Below are 19,508 nucleotides of genomic sequence, written 5' to 3' on the forward strand. Positions count from 1 at the left end.
TTCTTTGTGCTTTCCACCAGAAAGACTGCACCAAAAACAAACTGTGTACCAGTCTCCTTTGTAGGGAGGGTCACTGGGTGCATAACCTAGTTCTAGACAAGGAGGAAGTCTGCTATGAGGCTCCTGGAAGATTTTTCTTACCATGAAAAGAGGTACACATGGAATAAGTACCTGTGCATGTCAATGCATTGTCCTCTTCCCCTTTCTTAGAATGGGGGCTACCATGGCCACCTTACAATGACAAAGGGAAAGCCAGAAACACAGCAGGGACACAGATCTTGTTGACCTCCTAGGCCACACTAGAAACCATTGACCTCCAACTTCTTAAGTGAGAAAATTAAACACTTATTTTAAACAAATAGAGATACAGGCCGGGTGCGGTGGCTCACACCTATAATCCTAGCACTCCAGGAAGCTGAGGAAGGTGGACTTCCTGAGTTCACGGGTTTGAGACCAGTCTGAGCAAGAGCGAAACCCCATCTCTAAAAAAAATAGCCAGGCGTTGTGGTAGGAGCCTGTAGTTCCAGCTACTTGGGAGGCTGAGGCAAGAGAATCACTTGAGCCCAAGAGTTTGAGGTTGCTGTGAGCTATGATGCAACAGCACTCTATAGAGGGTGACAAAAGTCTCAAAAAAAAAATAGACATACTTACCTGGCAGGAGAGATACCATAATCACAAAGATGGTTTCCCAGGACGAGGCTTGTCCATTGCTCTCCAGATGTGCTGACCCCTGCAATTTCCCTAAATGTGGGAAACTCGACTGCATAATTTATGGTATGGGGGGACTGCGTTCACCCTTTCCCCTTAAAAAAAAATCAAAAAAATAAAAATAAAAGAAATAGAGATATAAATAGTATTCATTTCCTAAAGTTTGATTAAAGGAGAATCAATGAGATGAGATTTTGTTATTGTTCAATAACTGTTGGCTGTTAGGATTACAGGAATGTGGTAAGAATCAATTGAGATAACTGTAAAAACTAAACTGTACAAGTGTGGTCACCATGAGAGGGTGGCTTCTAAACCTCCATGTACAGGGAACAACAACTGACCAAGGGCTCAAGTTGCCTTTCTCTGAAATCTACACCACCTTTGCACTGAGGCCCTGCTGAACTAAGTGCTCCCTAGTTGATGACTGAACTTGGCTGGGATTCTAAAGCAGGCCTGAGAATGGAAGGCCTGAGACTCGTCAGATAGACGACTTTGCTTCAAGGACTCCCCTGACAGCTTTGCCACCCCTTCCTTGGGCTGTGTGGTGGACTAAGGAAGCACCAGGAATTCAATCCCCCCTCCACCCAGACAGTAAATGCAGGGCAGAATCGTCTGATGTAACTATTTTGGAGTTCTGGGAGTCTGTTGACGGCTTGCAAATTGTAGAGAAGGCTTAGATGTGAAATTGTGTTGAGTTTCAATCAATTACGACTCTCAGGTCAGCCACAGCTATGCAGAGCCCACACCCCCAGCCCCATGGCAGGAAGCTATTCCTGCATCCCTGCAGCAACCCACAGACAGCTTGCGGGGCCACATTGGCAATAAGGACTATGTCCCCCAAATATCAGAGATCTATGTTCTCATCTCTGATTACTGCTTCTGACCAAGGGGTTGCAGAGACAGAAATGAGCAGCCACTGTTTTACCTCCCCCTGTTGCAAGCCCTTCTCTCCAGCTGAAGTGACTTCAGGGGACTGAAAGGACCAGTGTCTTTTTTTCTGCCTTCATTTTTTCTCTTCCTCCTTTTGGTAGCCAGATATTGAAAGACTAGAAATTTAAAGAACATAAATGGGCTTGGCGCCTGTAGCACAGTGGTTACAGTGCCAGCCACATACACTGAAAGTGGCGGGTTCAAACCTGGCCCCAGCCAGCCAAACAACAATGACAACTGGCTGGGCATTGCAGCAGGCGGCATTAGTCCCTGCTACTTGGGAAGCTGAGGCAAGAGAATTGTTTAAGCCCTGGCGTTTGAGGTTGCTGAGAGCTGTTACGGCACGGCCCTCTACCAAGGGCAAAAAAGTGAGACTCTGTCTCAAAAAAAAAAAAAGCATAAATGAGGGAAATAGTTACTGCACATGACCAGGGAAAGGTGTAGAATCCAAAAAGACCTTAAGTTAGACCTTGGGCTTATCCCTGGCACAGAAACAGCCCAGAGCAGCAGTAAAAACAAAACAAGTAAATCCTGGGGAAGAGGAGACTGATTTTCAGAGTTACAATATTATTAGATTCAAATTTTGCTTTTCAACAACAAAAAAAAATTCACAAGGCATACAAAGGAATAGGAAAGTTTGGCCCATTCAAAGGAAAAGGTAAACCAACAGAAACCATCCCTTAGGAAGACCAGATAGCAGGGCGCGCCTGTTGCTCAGCAAGTAGTAGGGCGCCAGCCCCATATATCAAGGGTGGCAGGTTTGAAACCAGCCCGGGTCAGCTAAACAATGACAACTGCAACAAAAAATAGTCCGGTATTGTGGTGGGCGCCCATTCTCCCAACTACTCCAGAGGCTGTAAAAAAAAAGAAAGTGGGGGCAGCGCCTGTGGCTCAGATGAGTAAGGCGCTGGCCCCATATACCAGAGGTGGTGGGTTCAAAACTGGCCCCGGCCAAAAACTGCAAAAGAAAAAAAAGAAAGACAGACAGACAGACCAGATAGCAGATCCACTAGAAAAAGACTTTAACCATCCAGACCAGGTGTGGAGACTACTTCTGTAATCCTATCCCTGTGGGTGGCTGATACGGGAAGAACCCTTGAGTTCAAGAGTTTGAGACCAATCTGAGCAAGAGCAAGACCCTGCCTCTACTAAAAGTAGAAAAAATTAGTTGGGTGTTGTGGCAGACACCTGTAGTCACAGCTACTTGGGGAATGAGGCGGGAGGATCACTTGAGCCTTAGAGTTTGAGGTTGCTATGAGCTAGGCTGACGTCAAAGCACTCTAGCCTGGGGCAACAGTGTGAAATTCTGTCTCAAAGAAAAATAAAAAGGATTTATAAAATAGCTGTCCAAAAATGCTCAAAGAACTAAAGGAAGAAAAAAAAAATTTTTTTTTAAAGTCAAGAAAACAATGTGTGAACAAAATGGAACTTAAAAAAGTGAGAGGGTGTAGCCTGTGGCTCAAGGAGTAGAGCATTGGCCCCATATACTGGGGGTGGTGAGTTCGAGCCCAGCCAGAACTGCAAATAAATAAATGAATATAAATTTTTAAAAAGTGAGAAAACCTAAAAAGTAACCACAAAAAACTATAGAACTGAAATTTTAAAAATCATTACAGGGATTCCAAGGCAGACTTGAGCAGGCAGAAGAAACAGAATTTGAAGATAGGACAATTAAAATATTGAGTTTAAGGAAGAGAAAGAAAAAAGATGGAAGAAAAATGAGCAGAGCCTACGGGACCCATGAGACACCATCAAACTCAAGACCAATATACATATTATGAGAATTCCAAAAGGAGAAGAAAAAGGGGCATAGACTATTTAAAGAAATAATGGCCAAAAATTACCCGAATTTGATGAAAGATATTGATGTAAATATCGCAGAAGCACAATGAGCTTGAAGTGGGATGAGCTCAAAGAGACTCAGACTGACACACATTATAATCAAACTCAAAATCCAGAGACAAAGACCAGACCCTGAAAGTGGTAAGATAGAAGTGATTTATTACATACAAGAACTCCTCAATGAAATTAACAGCAGATTTCTCCTCAGTAACTGGAGACAGGGAGTTGACATAATTAAAGTACTAAAAGAGAAAATGAAACAAAACTGTCAATCAAGAATTTTCTATCGGCTCAGCACCCATAGCACAGTGGTTACGGCACCAGCCACATGCACCAAGGCTGGCAGTTCAAATCCGGCCTGGGCCCGCTAAACAACAATGACAACTGCAACAAAAAAAATAGCCAAGTGTTGTGGCTGGTGACTGTAGTCCCAGCTACTTGGGAGCTGAGGCAAGAGAATCACTTAAGCCCAAGAGTTTGAGGTTGCTGTGAGCTGTGATGCTATGGCACTCTACCCAGGGTGATAGAGTAAGACTCTGACTAAAAACAAAAAATCTTATATCTTGCAAAACTGACCTTCAAAAGTGAGGGGAAAATTATGACATTCCCAGATAAACAAAAGCTGGGAAGTCATCCAATAGATCTGACCTGCAGCAAATGCAAAAGGGAGTTCTGCAAGTTAAAATGAAAGGTAACTAGACAGTAACTCAATAATACAAAGAAATAAAAAATGGGCAATTTTACAAACTAGTTCTTGGTTTGGTTTGTAACTCCAGTAAGAGACTATAGCAGGCTGGGCATTGTGGCTCATGCCATAATCCTAGCACCCTGGGAGGCCAAGGTGGATGGATCATGTGAGCTCACGGGTTTGAGACCAGCCTGAGCAAGAGCAAGACCCTGTCTCTAAAAAATAGCTGGACATTGTGCAGGCGCCTGTAGTCCCAACTACTCAGGAGGCCGAGGCAAGAGAATTGCTTGAGTCAAGAGTTTGAGGTTGCTGTGAGCTATGACCCCACCACACTCTTACCAAGAATGACAAAGTGAGACTCTGTCTCAAAAAAAAAAGAGAGAGAGAGAGACTATAGCATTAAAAAAAAAATTATTAAGCCAAACACAGTGGTGCATGTCTGTAGTCCTAGCTAATCAGGAGGCTGAGGCAGGAGAATTACTTGAGCCCAGAAATTCAAGGCCAATGTGGACAACACAGTGAACCCCATCTCTAAGTAACAAACAGAAACACCAAAAGAGTTATTTTATGTTTTTGGGGTGCCAGACACAGTGTAGAAAGAAGTAAGTTTTTGAGGTAAATAACTAAAAGGGGTAGAAGCAGAGCAGTAAAGGAGTAGAATTGTGTATGTTATTGAAGTTAAGAGGGTATAAATTCAAATTAGAGTGTTATAACTTTAGAATGTTAAATGTAATCCCCATGATAACAGCAAATAAAAGAGCTACAGAATATACATGAAATAATTTGAGAAGGGATTTAATTTTTTTTAATACAAAACATCAACTAAACACAAAAGAAGACAGTAACGCAGAAAATGAGGAGCAAAAAAGCTGTAAGACATATAGTAAAACAAATATCAAAATGAGGCCAGGCACAGCGTCTCACACCTGTAATCCTAAGTGCTCTGGGGACCTGAGACCCCTATCTCTAGTAAAAATAGATAAATAAGCTGGGCATCATGGTGGGTGCCTTTAGTCTCAGGAGGATAACTTGAGCCTAGGAGTTAGAAGTTGTAATGAGGGTGGCACCTGTGGTTTAGTGAGTAGGGAGCCAGCCCCATTCACCAAGGGTGACAGGTTTGAACCAGGCCCCGGCAAACTGCAACAAAAAAATAGTCAGGCATTTTGGCGGGTGTCTGTAGTCTCAGATACTTGGGAGGCTGAGGCAAGAGAATCGCCTAAGCCCAGGAGTTGGAGGTTGCTGTGAGCTGTGACACCACAGCACTCTACCAAGGGCAATAAAGTGAGACTCTATCTCTAAAAAAAAAAAAAGAAGTTGTAATGAGCTATGATGATGCCACCACATCTACCCAGGGTGACAGAGCAAGACTCTATTTTTTTTTGTTGTTGTTGTTTTGTTTTTTTGGACAGAGTTTCCCTTTGTCTCCTTCTGCCCTCCATAGAGCACAGCAACCTCAAACACTTAGGCTCAACTGATCCTCTTGTCTCAGCCTCCCAGGTATCAGGGACTACAGGCACCCTCCACAACGCCTCTTATTTTTAGAGAGGGGGGGTCTCGAACTCCTGAGCACAAGCAATCCGCCCTCCTTGTCCTCCCAGAGTGTTAGAATGTGAGCCACCACACCCAACCTAAAATGCTGTCATAAAAAAAAAAAAAGCAAGCCTAGGCAGCACCTGTGGCTCAGTAGGTAGGGCGCTGGCCCCATATACTGAGGGTGGCGGGTTCAAACCCAGCCCTGGCCAAACTGCAACAAAAAAATAGCCAGGCTTTGTAGCAGGCGCCTGTAGTTCCAGCTACTTGGGAGGCTGAGTGTCAAGAGAATCACCTAAGCCCAGAAGTTGGAGATTGCTGTGAGCTGTGTGACGCCAAAGCCCTCTAATGAGAGTGATAAAGTAAGACTCTGTCTCTACAAAAAAAAAAAGCCTGAGGAAAAGTGAGACCTGGTCTCTGAAAATAGCCAGGCGTTGTGGCAGGTGCCTATAGTCTGAGCTTACCTGGGAGGCTGAGACAAGAAGATCAGGTGAGCCCAGGAGTTTGAGGTTGCTGTGAGATCTGACTCCAGGGCAACAAAATGAAACTGTGTCTCAAAAAAAATAAATAAATAAATAAAGGAGGCACCACACATCTCTCATTAGCCTACATCAGTTTCTCAAACTTGAATGTGTATATGAATCACCTGAAGATCTTTCTGAAATGCCACATTAGTCACTAGGCCTGGGGCAGGACCTGGAATAATGTATTTCTTTTTTGGGGGCGTTGGGGACAAAGTCTCAAGCTGTTCCCTGGGTAGAGTGCTGTGGCATCACACACAGTAACCTCAAACACTTGGGCTTAAGTGATTCTCTTGCCTCTGCCTCCCAAGTAGCTGGGACTACAGGCACCCACCACAATGTCTGGCTATTTTTTGGTTGTAGTTTTGGCTGGGGCCAGGTTCGAACCCGCTACCCTCGGTATATGGGGCCAGCACCCTACCCCTGAGGCACAGGCGCTGCCCCAAGATTCCATATTTCTAACAAGTTTCCAGATGATGTGCTGCTGCCATCTGAGGACTGAGATTTGTGTAGCAAGAGTTTCTAGAGTAGCACAGTGGTTAAAGCGTCAGCCACATACACCAAGGCTGGTGGGTTCAAACCCAGCCCAGGCCAGCTAAACAGCAATGACAACTGCAACAAAAAATAGCCAAGTGTTGTGGTGGGGGCCTGTAGTCCCAGCTACTTGGGAGCTGAGGCAAGGGAATCACTTAAACCCAAGAGTTTGAGGTTGCTGTGAGCTGTGACACCATAGCACTCTACCAAGGATGACATAGTTAGACTCTGTCTCAAAAAAAAAAAACAGTGGATGGCACCTGTGGCTCAAAGGAGTAGGGCGCCGGTCTCATATGCCAGAGGTGGCGGGTTCAAACCCAGGTCTGGCCAAAAACTGCAAAAAAAAAAAGTTTCTTGGGCGGCACCTGTGGTTCAGTGGGTAGGGCGCCAGCCCCATATACGGAGGGTGGCGGTTTCAAACCTGGCCCGGGCTAAACTGCAAAAGAATAGCCAGGTGTTGTGGTGGGCACCTGTAGTCCCAGCTACTTGAGAGGCTGAGGCAAGAGAATCGCCTAAGCCCAGGAGTTGGAGGAGGCTGTGAGTTGTGTGAGGCCACAGCTCTCTACCAAGGGCGCTAAAGTGAGATTCTGTCTCTACAAAAAAAAAGAGTTTCTAGCGTATTCCTCATCCTTATTCCCCTAGTAAGGGAGAGTGTATTACATGATACAGCCAGCAAACCTTAGAAGCATTTTCAAATCTTTTTTTTTTTTAATTTGCAAATATACACACAGTTAACCCCCAAGTACTGCTGGCATTTATCTTTTTCTTTTTTTTTTTTTGAGACAGAGTCTCACTCTGTCACCCTGGGTAGAGTGCCATAGTGTCATAGCTCACAGCAACCTCAAACTCTTGGCTCAAGCGATTCTCTTGCCTCAGCCTCTCAAGTAGCTGGGACTACAGGCACCGGCCACAATGCCCAGCTATTTTTGTTATTGTTGTTATAGTTGTCATCGTTATTTTAGCAGGCCCAGGCTGGGTTCTAACCTGCCAGCTCCCGTGTATGTGGCTGGTGCCCTACCACTGAGCTACAGGTGCCGAGCCTACCCATCTTATTTTATAACTTTCACTGCCCCTAAACTTTTTGTTTGCTATTTTAAAGCATTCCATCCATTATATCATTTCAGTGTGCACCTCTACCAGATAAGAATAATTTTTTAAAAAGTGTCAATATCACGTGAAATTAACAATACATGTAACATAAAATTAACAATAAATCCTTGAAATCGTCTCAGACAGCAGATGATTTTCCTGGTTAGCTCCCCGGGTGGCCTGGGTTCACTCACCTTCACTGATCACCTCCTGTTGCTGTGCTATTTGGGGTTTGGGGCCCTTACTTAAACACATAGGTATATTCCTCCTAACATCTGTATTTTCCTGCCAATTTCATTCTCGGGGGGCTCTGTTTACTGATAAACAATGACAAAGCTTTAGAATCCACCTTTTGAGGCTGAGCCTTCTTGGCTTACTGCCTAATCCCTTAGTCTTGAGTCCAGAACTGTAAACAACAGTCTGCCCATGAGGACTGGAAAGTGGCCCCACCTCTGGTTGACAGCCCAGCTGACCTTGATGTAGACTTTCAAATGGAGTTGCTTTAGGAGAGGCCTGTGGGATAAGGCTTCCCAAATTCTTTTAGCTTCAAACTCCTTTAGTTTTTCCCACACATCTTCCCAGTGCCAGGATCTCATGACATTTTAGACGATCCGGGGAGAAACCAGAGTTTGTAATCTCACCACATTTTAAACTGGCTTATAAATTGGTTGTGCAATTCAGCAAGGTGTGCAGTCATTTGACCCTCTGCCTCTCCAATCCCTGGCGATAGACAGAAAGGGCTTCCCCTAAGGAAGGGCAGACTGGAGCATGCTCCCATTCCGCTGTGAGGTGCAACCCCTTCTGGACTCAGAAGGTCAAGAGATGACACATGGTTTTCTGGCCAGCTGCTTCATGATCAGATAGGAAGGATTGCCAGATGCCTGGCCTGGGACAGGAGGGTGATCCCAGCGCCGCTCAGCCGGTACCATTTAACAGGATCCTTCAAGCAACACTTAGTTTCCAGGTTCCAGATTCTGTGTTAGTTGGGGCTCTTGTGGCTATATGGGGCAGGATTCAAACTCAACGCTGCTTGGTGCCGCTCGGCAGCTAGGGCGCCAGCCACATACACAGAAGCTGGTGAGTTCGAATCCAGGCTGGGCCTGCCAAACAACAATGACAACTACAACCAAAAAACAGCCAGGTATTATAGTGGTTGCCTGTAGTTCCAGCTACTTGGGAGGCAGAGGCAAGAAAATCACTTAAGCCCTAGAGTTTGAGGTTGCTGTGAGCTGTGACACCATAGTACTCTACAGAGGGCAACATAGTGAAACTATCTAAAAAAAACAAAACAAAACCCAAAAACTCAACACTGTTTCATGGCCAGGCACAGTGGCTCACACCTGTAATCCTAGGTGAGTGGATTGCCTGACCTCAAGAGTTACAGACCAACCTAAGCAAGAACAGACCCCATCTCTAAAACTAGCCGGCCATTGTAACAGATGCTTGTAGTCCCAGCTGGGGAGGCTGAAGCAAGAGGATCACTCATGCCCAAGAGTTTGAGGTTGCTGTGAGCTAAGATGCCACAGCATTCTACCAAAAGTGGCAAAGTGAGACTGTCTCAAAAACAAACGAACAATTTCAGCAAGAAACTGATTGGAAAGAGGCAGTCACCTCACAGAGGAGCCTCTCCAATCTTCCCTCTCTCTCCCTCCCTGTCTTTTGTGGGCTCCTTTGTCCCTCTGCCGACCCCTCACAGAGGTGCTCTTAATGCTGCCCACACACTGTTGTTTCCCAAGGAGCTACATGAATTCCAAAGCCCAGTTCCACCCAGACCAATTAAGTATGTCTGGACATGGAGCTGGGCAGCGGCCCCCCACATGACTTGAATGTGCATCTAGGGTGGAGAATCAGAGCTTCAGGTATACAGAGGGATTCTTGTCCTTCTCATTCATAATTTGAGGAGGACTCTGGGAAACCTGTTTAGGGACAGGTGCCACCCTCTTTGGCCAGAGGCCGAAGACCCCATGGCCCTGCAGCAGCTACAGGTGGGGCACAGAGCAGCTCCTGCCCTTTGCTTCTCTCCTCCCATCCCTACCCTGGGTTGCAGGGTATGTGACAGTCACCTTGTCTGTCTGGATTTTGGTCACTTCACCTCACAGAGTCAACCTCAAAGCAGAAGCTGAAATGTGTCCTTAGGATGTAGGGACGTGGTGGGAGATGTGGTCACAAGATAGGTGGAGGAAGCCAGAGCCAGGGGCTGAGGAAGGGGCATGGAAGCCAGGGAAGAGGGGGGAATATGGACGGCTCCTTCCAGAAGGCTGAATGCTATGGCCAGAGAGAGCCTTGGAGTCCAGGGAGAGTGTCTGGGTGGGAAAGGGCTGTGCATGAGGGGCAGGCCATCACACTCTGGCTGGGGAGATGGAAGATGAAGGATTGATTTCGCTATATTTCCCCCCTTTTATACCCTCTGTGGAATCTGTACTTCATAAGCCAAAGCTCTTCCAACTTCAACAGCACCTCTAGGTGCAGGATGGAGCTTCAGCCAGTCTTTAGGCTGCCCGCTCCGCATTCTGGTTTCAGGGCAGGGACATAGCTGGGACCACAGCAAACCCGGAAAGAAGGACTGCTGGGTGTGGCAACAAGGGGCAGAACAGGAGTCTTCAGACCCTGCTCAGAACAGTCCTAACATCCTTCTCCTCTTGGTGAACTCCTACACAGTTTTGTCCCTCACTTGGCTCTGATCCTTAGAACCCAGCAGAAGAGTCTTCCAGGGATTGTCCCTTCTCCCAGGAGGGCTCACGGGGCAGGGCTTGGTACTGTGGGCCTTCTTCCACACCCTGGGCTCCCTGTGGGCAAGGCCTCAGGGGCAGCCTCCAGGGGTCCATGAGATCTTGTAGGTCCTGGTACCAAGGCTGTGGCCAGGCTGGGTTGGTCACCAGGCAGGGGCAAGAGCTTTGAGTTCTTTCCTGCTTAGCCCTGGACATGTCATGTAACCCACTTTGGACCTCTGTCTCCCTAACTTTATGTCCACGAGCTCAGGGATAAGCTCTGACCTCTACAAGCCAGGCCCCATCCAAGCCTCCCCCAAGGACAGATTAAATGATACCACAATTGAGGCTGAATGTTCACGTCTCTTTCCAAAAAAATACCAAACACAATCTAGGTGCAGCAAGGAACAGAGGCTGGCTGGGGACTGGACATTACATACCCAGGGGGCCCTTGGCGGAGGCGGGCAATTTAACAATGGGTCTGAAAGTCAAAAGAGAGAGAGCTAGTTAGTGGGACGAATGGTGGAGATGGAAGGGAAGGGGCTGTGCATTTGGGCCCAGACTGTGGGATTGGCCAGCACAGCCAGACCTTGCCTCTCATGCCAGCCCTGCCTGGGGCCCATTCCCAGGAGTGGGTTTGTGGCAGCATTTAGCCTAGCCATCTGTGTAGGGGTCCAATAGCATTGGGCATACTGGAAGAGCCTGAGCCCTGAACACAGAGAATGTAGGGCTGAGCCTATGGTCACCCTGGACCTCAATTTGTGTGTAATGTGTGTGTGTTTGATGTCCTAGCATGGCCCCCTTCACAGGTTGCATGAAGAGCCAGTGGGACCGGTGAGGGTAAAGGGCTCTGCCCAACCCAAGGCACTGGGTATTGAGGTCCAGGGTCCAGCATGTAGCAGACACCCTCACAACCCTTCAGTGAGTAAATAACTGGGCAGCCAAAAGGGTCAGCAGCTAAGCTGGTGCCTGGAGGTTTTCCTTGGGTACAGACCCGAGGAGGCCATACAGACAGGATGGTGCTGGGACTTGAGCCTGTGCAGGTTGGGCTGGGGCCTGTCTCTGGTCTGGTTCAGGCCTCTGGGCTCTCTTTGAGGGTCTGGGTCTGAATCTCAAATTGCAGGGTGTGTGCTTATGTTGAGGACAAGCTGCTCAGACCCCCAGACTGAGCTCTGGGGATGTGCTGTGCCCTACAGGTTCTGCTCAGAGAGCTGCAGAGGCCGGCTGGATTCTGGATAGTGGGGCCACTAGGCACTGGATAGCTGGGCCACTTCTCAGTGGGGCTGGCTGGTAGGTGAAGCTCAGACGTACTCGCGGGCAGCAGTGGAAGGTCCAGGCCGGTAGGGCTGCGGACTGCTGTTGACTCTCTCAGGCTCCGGACATGTGCAGCAGAGGAAAGAACCCCCCAGCATGGCCAGGCCAGCTGAGGCCCAGCCCACAAACAGGGCTGGGCCAAATTCGTACCTGCAAAAGGTAGGGAGAATGTCCCCAGCCCCTGCCTTGGCAGAGAACAGGCACATTATAGGGACCGAAGGCTGGAGGTGACCAGCCTCCTCTATCTTTCCAGATAAACTGGGACAAGTGCCACCTTCCTCCCGCCCCATGCCCAGGGTGGGCCTGGAGGCGAGATGCTTGGCCTCCAGCCCCTGCACCAAGCGATCCTGGGCTCATTTCCTTCTTCAGCCAGTGGAGGGGGCATGGGAGGGCCCACAAGGCCTGGACAGAGGCACAGTGCCATTCTTGTGTCCTTCCCCCAGTCTCTGTCTGGCCCACAGAACGCCCAGCCAGGACTGTTCCCTGCTACCCACTGGAGAAGGCCAGACCCCTTCACTGGGCACTCTGTGCTCTGCACACCCAGGCCTTCTGGCCAGCCCAGCCCAGCCCAGCCCAGCCCCCTCTTGGGTCTCCCTGCTCCTGTGCCTTTACCAGGCTCCCCTCTTGAAGGACACCCCCTATCCCTCACACCCCTGCTCCAGTTCCTTCCTTCCCTGCCTTTCCTTCAGGGCTCAGTTCAAATGCCACCTCCTTGTGGGGCTTGCCTTGACACACCATCTAGCCTCTTGGGAAACATGTCAAGGACAGACAGAGTGTGGGATTCATTTGTGTCCCCAGGGCCCAGCACAGGGCCTGACAGCCCAGGCAGCCCAGGGACTGTTGGAGGGATAAAGGGCTGAGTCCCAGTCTGGCATCCTTGAGCTGGACCTTGCTTGGCAGATCTTGTAGCCACCTCACAGGGAACAACAATCAGACCAGAGGTCTCCTTTTCCTCCCTGCTCCACACCTCTGCCTTCTCCAGGGAATCCTCCTGACTGTGACAGCCCAGCCATCTTTTCTCATCCTCCCTCCACCCAAGGGCCAAAGCCCACTGGGATGTCTAGGGTTGAGACCATCCTAGTCTCTGTTCCTGGCTATGCTGAGAAGTGAGGGAGAAGCGAGGATGGGCCCAGGCTGTCAAGAGTCCCCTCCTTGGCTCCGACACTCTCACCTTACCAGTTCTAAACATTCTATATCCCGAATATCTCTGAAGCTGCTTTCCAGTGCTCTGTGCTCTTTCCCTGGTCCCAAGCACTCTGCTCAGACCTTTGCAACTGCCGCCTGCTGGCCTTCTCTTTCCCCACCATCCTGCAGCCAAGGGGGCTGCCGCTGCCCTCCACCCCAGAACTAGCTGCAAGGCCTTATTCTCCAGTCTCAGCTACGGCACTTCCTAGGGCCTAGGAGCTGTGCACATCCCTCACCTGTGACAGCCTGCCGAACCCTTACAACCACGTGTGAGCTGGTCCTCAGGGGAAGAAACCAGGCACAGAAAGGTGGAATAACTTGCCCAGGTCCACAGCCAGTGCAGACAGCTGGGATCGAAAGCCAGCGCCAGGGCACTTAGCTCCTTGAAGAGTCCTGGCTGTGCTGAGTGCCTTGCATAGGCCTCAAGATCCTGGCCTGGCCAAGTCCCTCCTGGCTTCCCTTCTAGAGCTCCTCAGACAGCATCTAGGTCCCATCCCTCATATCCCACTCCCAGTGACCTACTGCATAAAGGCCAGTGGGCCTAGAGGAGGTGCATAAGCCCTAGCACTCACCTGGCATTGACAGGTGTGCTTGGGTTGAAGAACTCCTGGGTCACCAGGGTGGCATACCAGGAGACAGCAGTCAAAGTGCAGAGGCCTGAAGACAAAGCAAGGAGTACTCAGCTCTGCTTTGGCCACTGGTGCCACCAGGGCTGGGGTTGCCTGCTGTGGCCAAGATGGTGGATGGAGTCAGGGACACTCACCAGCCAGGAGGAAGAGGGCACCACCAGAGATGGCCACACGGCCTTTGGCAATGGGGTTGCTGTCTCCGACCCTTGTGCACTTCATGCCTATGACACTGAGGACCATGGCCACGAAGCCCAGGAGCACAGCCACCACCATCAGGGCTCGAGCCGACTGAATGTGACCTGGGCAGTGGACAGCACTGAGCAGGGCTGGGACCGAGGGCCCTGAGGGTGGGGCCCCAGTGGGAGGAGACTGGTTTGGGAAAGTGGCTGGAGCAGGTGCAGAATAGTGGGGTGACAGTGGCATGGGAGTGTTGTGCCCACCACCCACTTCTGGGTGGTGCAAGGCACTAGGGTACTTTAGATTTGCTATTTGTTCTGCTGTATTCTGGTTCCAGGCTCCCTCTTGAGCTTGGCCCATCCTCCCAAGTAGCTGAGGGCAGCACCTCCCAGGGGCTTTGCTAAAGAAAGGGCTGAGGGTTATCTGAGCTTGGCCCAGCCCCCCTATTGACCTCTCCTAGCCGGCCATTCTGACTCTGGTCACCCCTGTGCCCTGGGAGTCACCATGGTAGCAGGGAGCCTGCCTTTCCATTGGTGCAGGGAGCACTCAGGAGACCTGGGGCCCTCAGGGAAGCTGGATGATTTGCCAGGACGGTGAAGTGGGGCTGGTTGATGGCAGCTCTGCTCAGGCTGCCCATGGGTGGCCTTGTAGAGAGCATGGGTCACCCCTGCCCCAGGGTTACAGCTGTGGTGGTGTCTGTCAGGTTCAACTCCACACCCAAGGAAGAAGGAATCACGAGACGAAGCCCCTGTGAGTGCGTGTGTGTGCGTGTGTGTGCATGCACCCGTGGGCTGGCAAGTGGATGTGGGTACACAGTATGTGTCTGTGTACTGAGTGTGAGAGACATGGAGGGAAGGACCTTAACTGAGCCTTTCCAAGTGCCAGGCACTGATCTCATTCCAACCTCCCAAATCCCCGTTTACAGATGAGGACATCCAAGTGGAAAGAGGTTTGGTGACTGGCTCAAGGTTACAGTGGTAGAGTTAGGAACTGGACCCTTAGCGGCCAGACCCTAGTGCCCCTGCTTCCTGCAGGGCAGCAGGCTGCCCTAGACTCCTCAGTGTGCTCAGGGTGGGAGTGAGGGACTGGGGAGCAGGGGCTGGAGTGTGCAGACCAGAGCTGACAGCAGACTATGGGGAAAGCTTGCTCCAGACCTCCCCCCACCCCTTCCCCACACCCCACCTCCGTCCCACCAGCCCAAGGCCTACCATCCAGGGCGAGCAGGGAGTCATAGAGCTTGCACTGCACCTGACCAGTGCTCTGGGAGGCGCAGGACATCCAGAGCCCTTCATAGAGCCCCACAGCAGTGATGATGGCGTCGCCGGCGTAAGAGGACTGCTTCCACTGCGGCAGGGCGGTGCTGGCAATGATGCCCACCCAGCCACCCAGGGCCAGGAAGTAGCCCAGGAGCTGGAGGCCCGAGTTGGCCATTGCCCAAGGGAGGGGACGGAGGGGGTCCCAGGGCTCAGAGCTGGGCCAGGGTCCCAGGGGGCGCTGTGGTCATCGCCAGGTGGGAGGGGCAGCTGGGTGGGGGAGCAGTCAGAGGGAGGGTCAGAGGCAGAGAAGGAGAGGTGGTGGCCAGCGGCAGCAACAGCAAAAGCAGTGGCTCTGGACTCCAGAATGTAGGGGAGGCCCGGGGGCTGGAAAAGGCCAGAGCCCGCCCACAGCAGCCGCAAAGCCTGAGCAGGGTCCCCAGCAAAGCTTCTGCCCAGCCCTCTGGGGGTGGGGGGCGGGGCCCGTGGCCCAGGTGGGTATCACTGCCCCGCCCCCAGGGATAGATAAAGGAGGGGCCAGGAGGAGCGACCCATCTTCCCTCAAGGCCTTTCTACCCAGGGAAACCCCTTTAGAAACCTGAATCAAGTGCCCTAAATTTCTCATAATCCCTAACCCAAGCACCACCCCTGGGATGGTGGACTTTGCTCTTGTAATCTGACCCGTGGGGTTTTCTGTCTTCTGACTTTAGGGTAGAGTGGAAAAGGACTTACAATTTCTTGCAGGCAAAACTAGAGTTAGACATCATGGAGAACTTTTTGGCAAGTGCTCTTTGGCCACATGTGGGGAGGCTAGGCTTAGAGATGGGGTATTGGGGAGGGGGTCCTGGGTACCTGGGAGTTGTGTGTGTCAAAAGTGGGGGAACTAGGCCAGGGAATAGGTACTGTGGATTGTTTGGGAAATGAGGGGGAAACAGAAGATAGAAGAGCCCTTTAGGGCTGGGCAGGAGCTGGCTGCTGGCCAGCAAGGCCCCTGGCGGGGAGCTAGGGAGACAGCACCGACATTCTGGCATCAACCTGAAGGAAGGCGGATTGCTCAGCCCGCTAATCCCCTTGCTGGCTGGCTTAGCAGCTCCTGCTGGGACATGGGGCATTAGGCCCTGGCCCCCAGCTCCTGAACAGCCTGGCTTTGGAGCAGCAGCCTCTTCACCCACATTCCTGGGGTTCAGACTGCCCCCTTCTGACTCCCCCACCTTTCCCTGCCAGCTTCTATCTGAGCTCAGCCCTCAGGAACAGGGGAATGTTTAACTCTCCTCCACCTCATTAGCAATCCCCTCACGTTCATTTGGGCCCCAGGGACTCTCAGCGTGGGTGCAGGAGGAATGTCCCCTGCACCATCCTGCTCCCACTCCACCAGCTCCCCAGCCTGCCGCCCCTGCAGCCCACCACCTTTCCTGGACTGCACTGGGGGAAGGCAGGGTCCTGCTGCTGACCCCTGCCTGCTGCTTCCCCCACAGTGCCAGCCCCAATCTGCAGGGATGGGTCCCCAGCCTGCTGCCTCCTGTTCCCTTGCATTCTTTATGTGGCTATGCAAAGGAGAGGGTGCCAGGCCTGAGCAGACAATGGCAGCCCTGTGTGCCCGCCCAAGGCGTAGGCCCTTGGTATGGCCAGAGCTGGAGGAGTGAGCTGCCCTGTGAGGGTCAAGGGTGGGCACTGTTTGGCCTGTGGTACCACACACTGGGTCCCTCTGAGGCCCTTCAACTAGGACAGTCAGAGACACGTGGATCTGCGCACACACAGATCTGCTCCCTGGAGGATAGTTTCTTCAAGTCCCAAAAACCCCAAACCTACTGTGATGCAGGTTTAGATAGTGACAGGAAGTCTGTCTTGAGCTCAAATTATGCCACTATGACAAGCCAGTAGAATCCTGAGTCGCCTCCTGGGGACACAGTGAACACACTGTGACAAGCTTCTTATGCTCTAATTCATCTCTGCCTTGAGGAAGCCCTTCCAGGTAGTCAGGCGTCTATAAGGAACTACCAAGGAGGTAATTTACCCTCAGCTAGAAAGGGAGGGGTTTCCCACTCTGGGCCGTGTGCTGCTGGCTCCCATGTTCTGTTCTCCATGCCCTGTCTATATGAGGGGGGCACTAGGTCCAGGGTGGGAGGGGGCAGGTAGTCATATGATGCTCTCTAACAGTGACCTAAGCTGACCTCTGTGAGAGTGGGCTGAGGGTGGGCTGTAAGGTGGGGGAGGTGGGGCCTGCACTTGGCAGCTGGTCAGCACGTGCTCCTCCCAAGGAAGGCCCCTTCCCCAGCTGGACCTCAGCCTGTTCTCCATACCTTCTGCAGGGGTGCTCTCTGTAAGGAAGATCCAGGCGTCCTCTGGTCTTAGGAGGACACGGGTTTCTGAGCTCTGAAGCCATATAAGCCCTTAGAAACCATGGGCTGTGACCTCTTCCATGACAAGTGCTATGCACCAAAGAGGAAAGTGAGCCACTCCCCCAGGGCCAAAGGGGCACCAGAATGTCTGCGTCCATCTGCAGAGCCTCTTTTTGATCCAGAATGATGTTCACATTTCCCTCTGAGGCTCTGCTGCCTATTCGTCATTTGAGGTTTTGAGTCCGTTCTACCAAAATATCCTCTCCTACCCTGATGGACTTCCCTGACCCATGCTCTGAAGCCTTTGGGGTTCAGATCCTGGGCACTCCTGAACCTGGCACAGGAAACCTACTGCAGTCCAGTGACTCCCAGGCATTTATGCAGAGCAGGATGGCTCAGTGCCCCCAGGGTGGCATACTGTACTATTTTTTTCTTTCTTTTTTATTAATTAATTAATTTATTTATTTTAATTGAGACAAGCTCTCACTTTGTTGTCCTCGGTGGAGTGCTCTGGTGTCACAGCTCACAGCAACCTCAAACTCTTGACTCAAGCAATTCTCTTGCCTCAGCCTCCCGAGTAGCTGGGACTACAGACACCCACCACAATGCTTGGCTATTTTTTTTATTTTTTAGAGACAGAGTCTTACTTTATCACCCTCGGTAGAGTGCTGTAGCATCACAGCTCACAGCAACCTCCAACTCCTGGGTTTAGGTGATTCTTTTGCTTCAGCCTCCCAGGTAGCTGGGAATACAGGAGCCCACCACAACACCCAGCTATTTTTTTTGTTGCAGTTTGGCCGGGGCCGGGATTGAACCCACCACCTTTGGTATATAGGGCCAGCACCCTACCCACTGAACCACAGGTGCCACCCCATGCCTGGCTATTTTTCTTTTGTTTTTAGCAGGTGGCAGCTGGGTTTGAGCCCTAGTTCATGTGGCTGGTGCCCTACCCTCAGATCTACAGGCGCTGCCTATTTATTTATTTTTACTGCTATTTGCATTATTTTACGTTTTTGTTTCTTCAGTTTCTTCTGGGATATCTTTTTCTTCTGTGCTACCTCTTCTTCTGGTTTGGGAACAATCTGCTCCTTTTCAGCAAGGATCATCTCACTGTGGCAGGGGGAGCTCATGTATGGGTTAATGAGACCCTGAGCTCTGTAAGTTAGGCGATGCATCTTGGGTGCTTTGTTCACTTGGATATGCTCAATGACCAGAAAATCTACATCTAAACTCTTAAGTTCTGCATTGCTCTCTGCATTTTTAAACATATGCAGCAAAAATTCAGCACTCTTTTTGGGCCACTGACCCTGTGTCCAGCCCCACTGTTTGGCCTGGGCACACCTACCAACTCCACCATTGTAACATCAGAATGGTACACATTGTTTCTTTAAGGTGACATCCTTCAGATACTTCGTGGTTTTTCGTGTATGCATACCCTTGATGGCCTGGGCAATTTCACATGTGTTCTTTTTTTTTAATTTTTTTTTTATTGTTGCAGTTTGGCCGGGATTGGGTTTGAACTCACCACCCTCAGTATATGGGGCCAGCACCCTACTCACCGAGCCACAGGCACTAAAGTGAATATGAAGATTTGAGCCTCTTGACTTGCGTGACTTTGTGGGGTTTTTTGGGTCGAGTGAGTAGCGAACCATTTTCACAGATCACCTCAGGCTGCTTAGGGGAAGAGCTATTCATTTATTTTTTGAGATAAAGTCTCATTTTATCTCCCTCTGTAGAGTGTTGCAGCGTCATAGCTCACAGCGACCTCCAACTCTTGGGCTAAAGCAATTCACCTGCCTCAGCCTCCTGAGTAGCTGGGACTACAGGTGCCTGCCCCAACGCCAGGCTATTTTTTTTTTTTTTTTTTTTGAGACAGAGTAGAGTTTTTTTTTTTTTTTGAGACAGAGTAGAGTGCCATGGCGTCACAGCTCACAGCAACTTCAAACTCATGGGCTTAAGCAATTCTCTTGCCTCAGCCTCCCAAGTAACTGGGATTACAGGCACTTGCCACAATGCCCGGCTATTTTTTTGTTGCAGTTGTCATTGTTGCTTAGCTGGCCC

At 50.4% G+C, this 19,508-nt stretch overlaps 1 protein-coding gene and 1 non-coding gene across 2 annotated transcripts; one reads left to right on the forward strand and one right to left on the reverse strand.

Annotated features, from left to right (window-relative positions):
* The first annotated feature begins 643 nt into the window (after window positions 1-643).
* LOC128575742 (U1 spliceosomal RNA) lies at window positions 644-806 on the forward strand. The gene has a single exon (XR_008377144.1). It is a non-coding gene; the product is annotated as a U1 spliceosomal RNA (small nuclear RNA).
* Window positions 807-10,897: 10,091 nt separating this feature from the next.
* Window positions 10,898-16,320, reverse strand: CLDN19 (claudin 19). Its single transcript, XM_053576971.1, has 5 exons — window positions 15,064-16,320; window positions 13,813-13,977; window positions 13,622-13,706; window positions 11,862-12,014; window positions 10,898-11,031 (listed from the first exon to the last, which is right to left on the reverse strand). Exons 1-5 carry the CDS (start codon window positions 15,284-15,286, stop codon window positions 10,983-10,985), a joined length of 675 nt encoding a protein of 224 aa, XP_053432946.1. The 5' UTR covers window positions 15,287-16,320; the 3' UTR covers window positions 10,898-10,982.
* Between the last annotated feature and the right edge of the window lie 3,188 nt (window positions 16,321-19,508).

This window comes from Nycticebus coucang, chromosome 22, assembly GCF_027406575.1.
Source record: "Nycticebus coucang isolate mNycCou1 chromosome 22, mNycCou1.pri, whole genome shotgun sequence".
Classification (NCBI taxonomy): Eukaryota; Metazoa; Chordata; class Mammalia; order Primates; family Lorisidae; genus Nycticebus; species Nycticebus coucang.

Bases quoted from the DNA above. Each gene is read 5' to 3' on its own strand.
- CLDN19 (XM_053576971.1), bottom strand. From the start codon at position 15,286: ATGGCCAACTCGGGCCTCCAGCTCCTGGGCTACTTCCTGGCCCTGGGT. The intron at 13,978-15,063 runs GTAGGCCTTGGG...TCCACTGCCCAG, and splicing joins CTCCCTGCTCGCCCTGGATG to GTCACATTCAGTCGGCTCGA. The intron at 13,707-13,812 runs GTGAGTGTCCCT...CTTTGTCTTCAG, and splicing joins TGCCCTCTTCCTCCTGGCTG to GCCTCTGCACTTTGACTGCT.